At 34.1% G+C, this 14,466-nt stretch overlaps 2 protein-coding genes across 5 annotated transcripts; one reads left to right on the top strand and one right to left on the bottom strand.

Moving 5' to 3' along the window:
* Positions 1-2,304: 2,304 nt before the first annotated feature.
* LOC117921353 lies at positions 2,305-3,738 on the top strand. The gene is made up of 3 exons (XM_034839227.1): positions 2,305-2,685; positions 2,769-2,916; positions 3,119-3,738. Exons 1-3 carry the CDS (start codon positions 2,305-2,307, stop codon positions 3,346-3,348), a joined length of 759 nt encoding a protein of 252 aa, XP_034695118.1. The 3' UTR covers positions 3,349-3,738.
* Positions 3,739-4,584: 846 nt separating this feature from the next.
* On the bottom strand, positions 4,585-13,944 carry LOC117921352. Of its 4 annotated transcripts, XM_034839222.1 has the most exons (13): positions 13,675-13,941; positions 11,702-11,964; positions 10,883-10,925; positions 10,366-10,392; positions 10,144-10,236; positions 8,506-8,699; positions 7,576-7,747; positions 7,353-7,481; positions 6,813-6,911; positions 6,503-6,523; positions 5,807-5,865; positions 5,461-5,551; positions 4,585-5,049 (listed from the first exon to the last, which is right to left on the bottom strand). In XM_034839222.1, exons 2-13 carry the CDS (start codon positions 11,935-11,937, stop codon positions 4,969-4,971), a joined length of 1,245 nt encoding a protein of 414 aa, XP_034695113.1. In that variant the 5' UTR covers positions 11,938-11,964; positions 13,675-13,941; the 3' UTR covers positions 4,585-4,968. The 4 variants fall into 4 exon arrangements, with proteins under 4 accessions (XP_034695113.1, XP_034695115.1, XP_034695114.1 ...); XM_034839224.1 differs by lacking the exon at positions 6,813-6,911 and having other exon boundaries at positions 13,675-13,943; XM_034839223.1 differs by lacking the exon at positions 13,675-13,941 and having other exon boundaries at positions 11,702-13,648.
* Between the last annotated feature and the right edge of the window lie 522 nt (positions 13,945-14,466).

The following is a 14,466-nucleotide window of genomic DNA, read 5'->3' as shown; positions in this document are numbered from 1 at the left end:
GAATGATTAGGATTACCTTCTCAGTGTGAAACTGTAAGGATCTTGAAGATATGATAAATGGAGTAATTATAATACTTTCTTGAATAATTTTTTAATAACTTTATTATATTTTACATTTTTCATAGAACAATATTCTCACTAAATAGACATTTGATCATTGATTTTCAATCTCGATATTTCTACATCCTAACCTTTGAACTAACACCAAACCATTTTTTTTTAATATCTACAACTTTGAAGAACAAAAATGAACAATTTCTATATTTCTACCATGCCAAATTTGCCAAAGAATTTTTTTGACAATTATTGCAAATTAAGAACCAAACTTGATCGAAGATGTAATTTTGATATTTTGACTCTTATGCAGTCAAAGTTGTGGATTTAATTTTGTAATTACCGTTACAATCATGCCCCCAGTCCATCTCATCCTTTCCATCATATCTCTCGAGATAAAGATATGACTAATAATATTGGCTTGCTCACCACCTTCAAGATTTTTGGGTTTCTCCATGTTGGATAGTACTAAGATTCCAATCCAACATTTTCCATGAGTATGGGGGCTCAGCTTTAAAATTGATTTGTCAAAAGAGCTTATTTATTCACCCAAAATAAAATACCTTCATCATTTCCATTACATAGTCTAATATCTTCATATATTAAATTTATAGATCTAAGAATGTTTTTTCAAGTCTAACTGAGATTTTTTATTGTCCTGGTAACATAATAACCATAACCAAGAAAAATTAGAGGATTATCATAACTTTATACCATTTCAGATATTCTTGTCAAGGATTTAATGCTACTCCATGATCTTGTTAATTTTCATTTTTCTTATACAATTTATATTTTCCATATTATTTGATTCTCCAAATTCAATTCAAGAATCACACAGAAGTAGAACTTGATTTATTCCTAAAAAGATATTTGCTTTTCCAATTGAGATGGGATGATTTTTTAAATAAAAAAATGATAAAAAAATATACAACACAGGAGCGGGATTCTCTAAAAAGCCAAGGTCGCGGGTGGCCTAGAGGGCCCACTTGGAGACTTGGGATCTTAGCAGGAAATGCGAAGGTTGCTTAAAGCCGACTGACCGATAGGCAAAAGAGAATCAACTAGTTTAGTTCTGATCTGAGTAGGCTCATAATAGGGAATACTCTAACCTCGGGAACCAGGGCCTGGCCATCCTTTTTATCTTAAGATTATCTGAAAAGAGGCAGGAACGGATCTTCCAATTTTTCCTGAGTTAGTTTTCATATGGGAGCCCGGTGACATATGGGGGTCCAGGGGAACTCCCCTGGCAAAAAAGCTAAAGGAAGTTCCTTCTGTTTGTTTTTCTAGTTAGAGAGTGACCCTGATAAGGGGCACGAACGGTCAGTAGTTATATTAGTTATACAATTATAGTATTGTAACAAGCAAGTCCACTATTCCTGACTCCTAGTAAGGAATAGAATAAGGACTTGACCTTAGTCATATAAGTCCACTATTCCTTCCTCCGAGGAACGAATAAAATAAGGACTTTACCTTCTAATAGTATCAAAGTTCCCTATTCCTGACTCCTAGTCAAGAATAGAATAAGGACTTTTCCTTAATATAGTACTTATGACAAGTATAGATAATAGTCCTTTTATTAAGCAAGTCTGTTATTCCTTCCTCGAAGGAAGGAATAGAATAAGGACTTTACCTTTGAATAGTACTTCTGATAACTTAATAGAGTGAATAAAAGAGTTACCGTAGAGAACACTCTGTAAGATACACCCTATGAATACAAACAAACTTGAAAAAACACACCTCAATAATTTTTCAAAAATCTAAAAATAATTTTTTTTTATTTTTTATTTTAATTTTATTGTTATTAATATTTTTATTTTTATAACTTTTGTATTATTATTATTTTTTTCAAAGGAAGCAAGTTGATACCTATTATTTGAATCTTATTCTAACATTGTAAAAATTTAAAAGTGGATGTGTTAAATGTTTTAAAAAATAAACAAGACAACGCACAAAGAATGTGATAAAAATATTAAGTTAAAGAAGAATATATATAATATAAAATAAATTAAAAGTATAATATTATAAATAATTTTATTCACTTATTTGTAAAAGCAAATAATATAAAATATATTAAATTTTGATAAATATTTAATATAATATATTTAATTAATTTTCATCTTTTTACTTTTTTATGAAGTTACCAAATCACATGAATAGAATATTTTCAAAATAATAATTCATCTTTTTAAATACATACATAACTATATATATATATAGCCTCCACCACACATTCATATAATGCATCCATCAATGGCTGCTTCCTCAGCCCTCCTCAAACTCCCCTTTCTCTGTTCATCTTCATCTTCATCCTCATCCTCATCATTTCCTCACATTTCTCCCTACACTTCTTCTCCTTTCTCACCGTTTCCCAACCCCAAGACTCAACCCAACTTGTTGAAGCACACCTCTACTTTCCACCTCCTTCCCATATCATATCGATTCTCTGCAGTAGAGGACGAGGATGAGGATGAATGCAACTTTGATGATGCGGTCGCCCTCTTCAACAGCAGGGACTACTACAGATGCCATGACTTCCTGGAGGAGATTTGGAACAGAGCTGAGGATCCTGTGAGGACCTTAGTCCACGGAATTCTGCAGTGTGCTGTAGGACTTCATCACCTGTTCAACCAGGTCTGTGTTCTTTTTCCCTGGCTATATTTGAAGATCAGTGGTGTGGTTTTTCAATGATGGGCATCTTAAATTAATTTGTTCAGAACCATAGAGGGGCTATGATGGAACTGGGAGAGGGCCTGTGTAAGCTAAGGAAGATGAACTTTGAGACTGGACCCTTTCTTCAGTTTGAGCAGGAGATTTCTGCAGTTCTGGAGTTCATCTATCAAACTCAGCTGGAACTAGCTGCTTGTGAGTGTTTACTTTGGGGTATTTGGAGTAGGTTGCTCTTCATTTTCCATTGTCCGACTAGTATAAGCTTGTATCTTCATTGGGTTACAGGGATTTCTCCCCTGCAAAACACATATACGACATTTCTGCACTGGACTGGGAATCTAAAATGTAAGATACTAACTCATTCTTTGATCAAATTTTCTTGGGGTTGTTCCAATAGGTACTGATGATTTCTGCATAGCAATGGATCAATCAGAGAGATCATACCAACTTCTTGGAGGCTATGGCGCTGGACAGCGTCTCTACCACTTGGAGGGCGACCCAAATGAAATTGTGTACATTGTGTTCTCCCCTGAGAGGTCTCAAGGCACTGGTGAGACACCAAGAAGGGTAAAACTTCCAATCCTTAATGCAACTGAAGAATATCTCATGGCCTCTGGTTATAACTGACTGTCTAAAGCAACCATTTTGTATTTTTTTTGGGGGTGGGGTTTCTTTTTACTCCATATACTTCTGTCTTATACCATTCTCTACTTGGGTTTTTAAGCTTTCATGTATAGACACAAATACTACAAAAATTATGGCTATCAAGTAGATACAGCCCTTTAAGCAAAATAATCAGAAAATCTTATAAGAAACACAGATCATTGTAGATACAAATAGGAATACACTTCTAGGACAAATCACAGCTCAACTACTGGCCATTACAACATATGAATCTAAATAGAAAGAGGACTGATATGATCCCTAGATTTGAAGATTTCTATGATTCATTGGAAATAGCACAAATAGTCATGACAGTTGTTAGATCATCCTTGATCCCAGATATGATCTTAAGCATTCGTCCAGAGTGGCTCACATCTATGATTTATCGCACTAAAATATTCCATATCTCAACATAGTATATTCATTTATCCATTCACAGTTTTCATGGTTTCCTCCATAAATATGCATATATGTTCATTTTTCATTGTAACAGCACATGTATACATAATCTTAGCTTATATTACACACCTTGAATAGTAATATGCAATTTTTAAAACAATTCCAGAACAAATAAAAATTAGTATAGTAATCTACAATTGGTCAGGACATTTACAGAACAAAGAGAAATAAGTATCATGCCTGAGCATCAATTTTAGAAGAATACAATATTCAAGCAACCAATTTATTTTTTGAAGGAAAACACCCTATTTGTAGATGAATGTGCCCTTTTATTTTGTTGACATGCATCTTTCAGACAAAAGAATTTTGAGCTTACCTTCAGATTTTCTCAACTACAGAACTAGACTGCTTTAAAGAAACTCGGGTCAATTTTATTGCACTGTTGAAACTTTATGCCAATATCTCCTATAACAATAGTACCATTGAAGTATGCTTGCTAAACCTAAAGATTGTAGATGTTATATTCCATACAAAGCTGATATATTTTCTCCATGATACGCTTTCCAGAAACAGTATTTTCTGCCGAGCGTAGCACTATATTCTTGACAATGGTCACCCAAAATTTTGTTTGCCAACCCCAAAATAACTGAAACATGGCCCATAATGAAACATAATTATTGTATTTCTATAGTTAATCTTATGATTATCTCATTCAAGGACACATATATACAAACACAAGCCAAGCATATGAGCAGAAAGATAAGACAATTGACAATTTGTTTTCATAAGTGATAAACACCATTGAAAATTTAGCTGCAAACGTGAATTAATGGTAAAAGAAGTGTTATCACTTGGATAAAACTACCAAGTCACTGTTGCGATTGCTAGAATTGAAAATTGTACTGAAGAAGACCAGGAAAAAGAAAAGGCTAGTGAGATCTGTACAACCCCAGTATGCCAATTATTCTTTTATCATGGGGTTCTGTATTCAACTAAGAGTAGCATCTGCAGATCAAACCAGGATGGTAGAAGAAAAACACTATGAGTAGCACCTGCAGACCAAAGGGAACCCCCATTCTGTGCAATTAATGCCTCACCCGTAGGTAATCTGTTCCATGATGCTCAGTGCAACCTGTGCGCATAAGACAGATAACATGATAAACATGATGACAATTTTGTCACCAGCTAAGCTGCATTGAAGTTTCCATCCTTATTCTCTTGGTCTTCTGGAGTTCGAGAGTGGAAATAGATGAACTGAGTTAAAATCTGGACAAGATATTAAGGTCATATACAGTTGGAAAATTGCTGAGCTCATGGTATGATAGTTAAGTTTGGAAAATGATAGTTTGTCAAATAGATTCTCCAAATTGCTTCTCCAACAAATCTAATGGCGTGCCTTATGAATTTATAAAAAATGAAGGGCATCATGCATTGTCTTCTGTGGAGAACTCATTTGGGGACTGAGACTCTTTTAACCCTCATCCAAGAGGGTTTGAAAAGACGGTCATAAATGTGGATGAATGGTTGATTCTTCTCACTCCTTAACTAGACTACACAAGAAACTGCTACTCAACGGGGAGTGGTTTCAGTTATCCTAGAGAAATGAAACCACCCAATGCTGAAAAATCTAACATAATAAGTTCAAATAATGAAAAAATTACACATAAGCATGGATACGAAAGCATCAAGAAGCACACATCCTCCTGCATCCACCAACCACGGTAGATTTGGTTTGATTTTTGACCAATCCAAGCTGCTCACCAGAATGCTACAAAAAGGATCAACATTTAATTTGTCCATGAGACCAAATATCCTATAACATCACACTGAAGCAACCCAAATTACTAAATGGAACTAAAGTTTCTTCTTAAGATACATCATACATGGCTTGGGAAATTGGTTAAGTATTCTTCTTTAGAAAAACAAAATGAAACTGACACACATCATTACAACACAGTTTTATAGAGTATCAACTAAATTACAATTGAGCTAGGAAGAATAAATGTAATGATAGGTCATTTACCTTCCTACATATGTAGCATTTCCAGTTAAAGCAAAGAGGAACATTAGTGGATTAAGCCCCTGTATGTCAAGACCGAAAAAGTTAGAATGTGCTAAGTCCTCTCTTTTCACCTTTGTTTGTGTGTGGGGGTGGGGGGAGAGGGTGGTTGGGGAGGAGAGGGAAATATGTGTTGGGAAATGGAGACCACCGTGAGGACCAGGCAAAGCAACCAACACAATAACATTGTGCAAGTTCAATGAATTATTATCATGCCATATCTGGGCTTATCTGCCCTGTTGACTTGATAGCTGAAAATATCTCTTTCCTTTGACATTGATACTAAGGTAAAATTGGATTATATAGGAGCATTTTGTGAGGATGTACAAATAGTCTCTTATTGAGAGGATTTTTTTCTTTTCTTTGATACATCCTCACTTCTATCCCCTGCTACTTGAGTTGGGCCTCAAGGACAGCTTCTTGTCAAGAGGATATGCACAACTGCTGAAGATAGACTTAAAATAGATGCACAAACGAAGAGTTTTCAAAAGGTAGAGGGTATGTCTGCACAAGTATAGAACAGAACATGATAATTCACAATTAGAGGGTAGTCTTTCACAAGTGTTTTTGCATGACAATTCAGTAGAATTTGAGACAATAAACAGTTTTGCAAGATAGAAGGGCCTTTAGGACAAAATTTCCTCAAGAGGAAGTGCTTACCTCAATTGTGCCCCTTCTGATCTGCAAAAATGAATTCAAACCATAGTAAGGTAAACTTCAACCACAAACACATATCAGAACTGATTATTAGCAGAAAAAACATAAAGTTGGCCTAAAATACAGAGTCAACAAACAAAGGAGGTTTAAAAAAGAATAGTCAATTAATGGAAATTACAATGCTTCTACAATGTGAATAATAGGCCGTTCTTAATGATAGAAAATTGCAATCTCTCTTTATTTGTGTCCAAGAAAAATGAATCATCCATTGGAAAGTATGAATATATTACTATAATTGCTAAGGAAATCTCACATTTAAAATAATTTGGGGAAGCCGTCCGCCCAAGTAAATAGCTGTCATTGACCATCCGAGAAAGGTCCCAATCCCACTGTTCCCTCCACCTTCACTTAGCTGAAGTGCAATTTTCAATTTATTAATGCTAAATTTTCCAGAAAGTTATTTTCTTTTAGTTTTGCAATAGAAACTTTAATGCCAATCTTGAAGGAAGAAGACTAAATACATTAGAAACATATAATGAGTGACAGTTCTAGATATGCAACATTTCTTCCTGAAATCAGAACACAAGCTGCAACCCAAGGACCACATCAACTTGATGATTTCTAGGAAAGTAATTGAGAGAAAAATAAAGAATAAATAGAACCTGAGTGGGATTTAATAGGAAAAGCTTTTGCATATATTACTGAACATGTAGCATTTTGATTGGCTAGTACAGGATTATAGTGTCTGGATAATCAAAAGGGGAATATCAGAAGCAGAAACCATCAACTGTGTGTAGCTATGAGTATAATTTTCTAACAGTGAATAGAGGAAATTATATCACTTTTGTCCTACCTGCAGAAGTGTTCTTCCTACTTTTAGCGCAATGCCTCCTTGGTTTGGTTTCTCTGCAACAATGTCATCTCTGTTGTTTTCAGATGGAAGGAAATTAAAACAGCCGAGGAAGAACATTGTTGCTGAGAGCTGCAGCCATAGAGAACTCACAAGATTGTCTCATAGATTAAAATGAAAAGAGATTCCCATAAATAAATATTCATAAAATTCAGCTAAAGCTCACCATAGAAAGCATGGATTTAGTGGTTGATGCCGGTGCAGATTGTGACAGAACTACACTACTGAGTAAGGGCTCTTCAAGGGAATTCGAATCATGAACTGAGGGAGATGTTTTTCTCTGTGCTAAAAAAGATCCCATTGCAGGGGCATGACTCTTTGATAGAGATCTTGCAGACCTGATAAAGTCACAAACCAAAATATTATTCTTTAAATTAAAGCAAAAAAAGAGCATATTTAAGAAATTTTAGATTCAAAGAACAATCGGATGAAAATGCAAGCACTTCCCAAAAGCAATTTTAAGATCCACTGATCAGATGGTTATATTAATAACTGTGGTGATTTCTGGAACCAGAAAGGTACAAAGTGAGATCCACTGAATCAAAATTTGATAGGTACCTGGGACATGAAGAAATTTCCTCCTACCAGATACTACATTCATGGGAAATATTTACCGTATTTAAGCACAACTTATCCTATAGATCAAGACAAGTAACTAAGCACTAGTTTGCAGCATGCTTTAAGTGTTGTCAATCAGTAAAAGGAGCTTACTAGGAGTTGAACTCCCTCCAAATACACTTTTGATTAAATGAATCAACATGTAGCAGATGAAAAGCACAGAGAAATGAACAAGTGGATGACATGATTCATATTGGGGAAGTGAGAGGACGGCTCTTGTGATTTCATTTTAAAACAAATACACTACATTAACCAGATTTACTCGGAGCAAACTGTGACACTTTCAAAGCCATTGGTTTACCTGATTTCTTGATGATGCTATAGGGCCTAAAATGGATGCATCAACTTCAATAACAAGTTATGAGAACCATTAGATGTTTTTAATCATAATTAGTATCAAAATAATGAGGTTTTGCCTATTGATTCACAAACCAGGACCCAAACTATGATACTTAAATCAAGGAGGGAAATCAATTACATGTAGTATAATTCTCTTGAAGGAGAGATATTTCTAGGACTGGCCGGAAGATTGACGGGGATTGGTGAACTCAGAGGAACTTCTCCAAAAACATTAGACTCATTTTTTAGTCCATCAGAAACTTGTCTCCCACCAGCACTGTTATTGTCCTCTCTATTCTTATTGATTGTCCCAGTCTGGTTAGGCTTGATCTCCTGCATTGCAAACAAAAGAATAACGGCGTATTATGGATATGTGGTAAGAAAGCAAGAATCAAACTCCATGTCATTGATTGTAATATCAGCAGCTATAACCTATAACCAAACATATTCCTCATCTAATGTCTCAATTGGTCATAAGGAAACTGTTAATCTGGCCTAATACAAAACAACTTTTAAATTCACTGATGAGGAACATTACTAATAATAGGACTCAAACAGGATTCAGCAAGTTAGAGAAAAGAACTGGAAGTACTTCTCTCAGTGGTTCAAAATCATCAGAGGAAGGAAGACAACTAGCACCTGTGATTTATTGGTGAAGCAATTACAGAGAATAGGAAAGGATTGAACTTGATTATGAATCTCTCAGGATGGTTCCACAAGGGTTGAATCCACTGCAACATTTTTTTCCATATATCTATAAAAGATCTATGCCTTTGTCACATTTATATGCCTCTTCAAGCTCTTTCATATGGGATAGTACCAAGAATGCATTTCTTGAATACATATTCTTTAGACAGATAGGGGTGCCTCTCAGAGTATCAAACAATAGAATTTATCTGTTCTGTAATTATAAAAAAATCTTTAAGCTATATGCTTATAACTGTGAAAATAATAGATGAGAGATGCGGAATTTCCTGATTGCCAATATCACAAGCTTTACATATTTGCATGTGCAAATCTTTCATCTGTATGCATGTATTTGTAAATATATATATATACCCTATTCTTGTGAACTAGATCTGAAGGGTTCTCGATACAATTTGTTCATAGTATATACTATAGTCAAGTGATTATACAAATGGTAGAAGTGCTACATTTGATCTAGGCTAGGTTCCTTGTGTATATTTTACTGGGCATTCTCAAAGAATTCTTTTTAAGAATGTCTTCAATGAACACGTACTTGCAACAAACATTTGTATTCACCCAATGACGTTTCTCTTTTACTTGATGCTTATAATGAATTCTTCTATTAATGCTAAATTGGGAAGGTTTAAATAGTTATTAGCAGTACAATTGCTTAATTTGCACATGACCTTAAAGGACAGAAATCACAGTTTCTTCTGTGGTAGGGATTCAATTTTTATCTCAACTCGTAGTATCAGGCTGGATTGTATTGATTTCAGGAGAGCACAAGCAGCAACTGTATGTGCCGTATTAACTAGGTTCTCATTTGAACTTGGATCCTCAAATGCATTTGCATTCTAATTTGATCCTTCTGAATCTGCATCAAGTTCTCCACACAAAACACTTTGGCTACATCTTTCATCTTTCACAACAAAAGCAAATTCCCATATTTTCAATAATTTGCAAAGATTTCTCAGGTGGGAAGTTTTCTTTTCCCAAACAGGGTTTAGTAATTCATTTCAAGAAAACATGGAAGGCAAGAAAATTTAAATCAAACTATATTAAGTGAAGAAAAATTGCATACAATTCTAACCTTGTGGTACCATCTACTGGATTTCAATCGATGATAGATGTGACCATAGTATATGGATTGTGCAGCAAGAATCAGAGTAGTTATTGTATATAACTGCAGATCACAAAGCTGGTGAATTAGATGAATCGATAAATTAATAACATGCACAGATTTAAAACAATGTACAAAAATAGAGACATTAAATTTAAAATATGAAAAAATGCAAGATATTGGAATGCTCACCACCGCCATATAGAATTGGGTTGGAAGCTGCAAAAACAAGCAGAAATGATTTAGTCTCAATCAAAATATACCCTACTAAGAAAACTAAGCATTTTTAACAATTGGATTTATTAGTTGGTATTGGATTACAAATTCATTTAATCTCATTGCTACCTTGTAAAGATGAGCATTGAACCCCTCAAAATGTGGATGCCATTCATCAACTGAGCACCATTGGGCTCCTATAGTGTTCAGCTACAATCTCGCTGATCTTCTTTCAAAAGTATTTTCTATTATGAAGTATGGTCACTTGCTTTTGTATGTTAAAAATTTGATATTACATAGGTGTGGATGCAGTGAATCATTCTGAATGAACTCAAGTATGCTAAATTGAATGAAATAATTTTTATTAATTCCTGAAATCATTCCACCTGATTGCTTTTATTATTTGTCAACATTTTCCTATTGACCACACACAAGTGAATGGGCGCACAAATTTAGTAAAAGTAGAAGTATGAGAAATACAAGAACTACTCACAGTAGCAGGTTCCAGAAAGCAGCCTAAAACGTTGAAAAGATCTCTGTAATGAAAGCATAAACACAAAAATTCAAAAAGTTGAGCAAGTAAGAAATGATTAGGACTATGAAACTATCTTAGAATCTCATAAGGCACAAAGAAATTGTTTCGTCAAGAATCTCATAAGAGTTCAAATGACAACTCTTTGACGATTTCAAATATAGTATGACTTTTAAGTGAAACTAAGAAGATTGGTCTAAGTGAGCATCTGGACATCCCATGCAAACTAATTCACCACATTGTGGTTTGCATGCAATTGACATCCCATGAAAGGCTAAATAATATGCATTAAGAGCAATAAATACCGATAGAGGTTGATTCCCACCTAAGAGTGTTTTTTCAGGGTAAAATAAAATGTAAATTTATTTCAATAAGATATCAATTACTAGCATTAGCAACAAATTCTTTATTTTTTTTTTATAATTAAGAGATTGTATTAAAAAGCATAAAGTGTACAAGAGTACACCGGGGGTACTAGCAACAAATTTTAGAATAAATAAAGGAACAATAACTAAATTAGTGGACAACATGAATTCTGATAACTAAGATATATAACTAAGGAATTCAAACTCAGATGAATCAATTGAAATCTGCTCTGCATCCTGGCTATAGTGTATTTCACAACTCATTAAACAACTGCCTTATGAAAAAATTTACTACCTAGACTGGCTAGCTTCTCAGATTATTAGAACATGGCTAGAATGCTTTTATTTACCGTTCCTTTCCTAGGATAAAACAAACTACAATTTGACACAGTGAGAAAGAGATACAAATATTTACCCTACTATCCATGTCATGAGAAAAGCAATAGAGAGGCCCTCTGAGGATTTTTCCTTGTAATTTGTAATAATTTGAGGTATCTCAGCAATGGCCCAACTGATAACACTAATCACACCAAGCGTTAAAGAAATTTCATCCTTCACACTACAAAGACAAAATTTCATAAATCTCCAAGCCCACAGTGAGCAATGTTGATGTCTAGGGCACAGGGGCAAAGAGCTTTCGAAGAGTTCCATTGCATCCAAGAAAATGTGTGCTCAAAACTGTAGGAAGAAAAAGAAAAAGATCAGAGACTTTCAAGAACAACAGCAACAACAATAAGTCTTCCATCCCTACTCTGAGTGTCAGCTACATGAATCCTTGTCATCACTCAATTCCTTCTACTGTCATGTCCTTGGTTAAACTGAAGATCATCACATCTTTTCTCAAATCCTCAACCCAAATTCAAGATTGCCTTCATATTTTAATAACCCTTCAACTCAAATCAAAACTCCTCCCTATTGGCACATTCAATGGTCTCTATGGCACGTGTCAAAACCACCTAAAGTGATTCTCTCTTAATCTTGTCCCTGATTTGTGCTATCTCATTTTGATTACTTTTCAGATTATCTTTAACATGAGCTCTTAAAATTTATTTTTCTTCATTATTCTTTCAGGCTCTTAACAAACAATATTGGAGAAAAGAGTAGAAAATGACATCCCAAGCAAATCATTACCAGATAAAACACTTTTCTTGTGGTTTGCACATAAAGAAAAGCATTTCTCAGATCTTATATATAAAAAAGAGGTAATAATTAATAAAGCATTGTTCAGATCTTATATTGCAAGTACTTTTCCATTAGAAGAATTGTTTTTCGTCTTACTTCCAAAATGCCAACAAAAAGCAGTCTTAAATCAAAAGAAGAATCACTAAACCAAACTTCAGAAGAAACAAAAGAAATATTTGACTGAACCTGGAAGGTCTTCAAGCGTAGATAACTGAGAGACAAAAAGAACCCAGAAATTCAAAACATCAAACTTACATAGTCATCAAAACTCATTTAAGAAATAAAAAAATAAAAGAACCCAAGGAAATCCTTAAACCCAATCATTAGATACAGTGCTTTTTATTAGGCAAGAAAAAAATAAAACAAAAAAGAAAAAAAACAGGGCTTTGGGGTTTTAGCTTTTCAAGCCTAGATAACTGAAAGAGACAAAAAGAACCCAAAGTTCAAAACATCAAAATTACATAGCTATCATCATCAAAACTCATTAAAGAAATAAAAAATATATATAAAAACCCAAGGAAATCCTTAAACCCCATAATTAGATACAGTGCTTTTTATCAGGCAAGAAAAAAAAATAAAGGGGGAAAAAAACAGGGGTTTGGGGATTTTAGCTTAGGAAAACAAATCTAAACAATATCATATTTCACAAAGTTTAAAAAGAAACCATCAAGATTCACAACATTCTCCATAAAAATTAGCAAATTTTACCCAATCATGCTAACAGACTGGACTGGAAACTCACAACATACACTACAGACCAGATGGAAAAAAACACAAAACCACCGTCTTGGAACCCCTTTTTCTTTTGCCCTCTTTATCATAGAAGTATACATTTCAAACGCCATATTTGGAATCAATAATCAATGCAAAAGAAATATGAAATTCTCTCTCCCCATTATGTGGTAGTAGAAAGAAGATTAACTTCCTTTTTAACAAAGAAAATTAAAATGCATTTCCAATACCATATTTGGAGTCAATACAATAATCACCGGAAAGAATATGAAATTTTACTGCCGATCTGGTACTGGGAAGAAATTTAGAGGTAGAATTGTTTTTTTAAGTGATAGAAACTCCAATCATTTCTTGACGAAATTCAAAATCCCATCACAACTCCTTCCTTTTCCAAACAGATAACCAAGAAAACAAAGATTTGTAGGAATCAATCACGTATGAATTATGAAAGAAAAGTACTAGAAAAACGATGACCTCCAGAGAAAAGGAGAGCTTCTATGAGCTTTCTTCTGGGATATTCCAGGGACGCGAGAGAGAGAAAAAGTCTCGAGGATTTTGCTCCTGAGCGTCGTCTTCGGTGTTGAGTGAGCCAGCAGTCCGTTCTTATGGTGGCCACTTTTCCGTTTCCTGGTCTCAGTGTGAGAAGCGGCGTCTCGCATTCTCCGTTTCTGTTTTCCCTATTGTCAAAACGCAGCGTTTTATTTCCTCCGTGTGCCGTCGTCCTTTACATCGTTTTTCTCACACCACCAAAACGCAACGTTTTGGTGAAACACAGTCTTCAGACTCCACTTTTTGGATTAATAAAGGAGGGAAGACGGGTACAATTCAAACGCCACGTGTCTTTCCTTTCTCACTCTTCTTGAGACGTGGCATGCTCCACGTGTCTTAAATACAAATTTAAAAAGGTAAATCTTCTTTCCTTCCCATTTGAAATTTCATCAATACTTTACTTCAACTTACCTTTTTTTTTTTCACTCAAAATAAATGAGTCATTTAATAAAATTTTAAATTAATAGTGATCATCTTTATTTAATTTAAATACCCTTAATAAATAAAAATAAAAATAGATAATCATATTTGTTTTGTAATGCCCCAAATTAAATTATAGGGTAAAATCATAAATTAAAAATAAATTAAATAAATTAAAGGAAGATATAAAGACTTTTTAGTATTTCAAAGTTTTAAATATAAATTAGAATTTTTTGTTTGAAAGTTTGGGAGATCGATTTTTCAGATAAGATTTTAATTGTATTTTATATTTATTAA

The sequence above is a fragment of the Vitis riparia genome, chromosome 8 (genome assembly GCF_004353265.1).
Source record: "Vitis riparia cultivar Riparia Gloire de Montpellier isolate 1030 chromosome 8, EGFV_Vit.rip_1.0, whole genome shotgun sequence".
NCBI classification, from domain to species: domain Eukaryota; kingdom Viridiplantae; phylum Streptophyta; class Magnoliopsida; order Vitales; family Vitaceae; genus Vitis; species Vitis riparia.
The sequence above is the reverse complement of the archived record's forward strand: the minus strand, read 5'-3'. Positions and strand labels throughout refer to the sequence as shown.

Coding starts and splice junctions, on each gene's coding strand:
- LOC117921353 (XM_034839227.1), top strand. CDS start 2,305: ATGGCTGCTTCCTCAGCCCTCCTCAAACTCCCCTTTCTCTGTTCATCT. Junction 2,686..2,768: donor TTCATCACCTGTTCAACCAG/GTCTGTGTTCTT, acceptor TAATTTGTTCAG/AACCATAGAGGGGCTATGAT. Junction 2,917..3,118: donor TCAGCTGGAACTAGCTGCTT/GTGAGTGTTTAC, acceptor TTGTTCCAATAG/GTACTGATGATTTCTGCATA.
- LOC117921352 (XM_034839222.1), bottom strand. CDS start 11,937: ATGGAACTCTTCGAAAGCTCTTTGCCCCTGTGCCCTAGACATCAACAT. Junction 10,237..10,365: donor CCCAATTCTATATGGCGGTG/GTGAGCATTCCA, acceptor TGTGATCTGCAG/TTATATACAATAACTACTCT. Junction 6,524..6,812: donor TTCCCCAAATTATTTTAAAT/GTGAGATTTCCT, acceptor TCATTTTTGCAG/ATCAGAAGGGGCACAATTGA.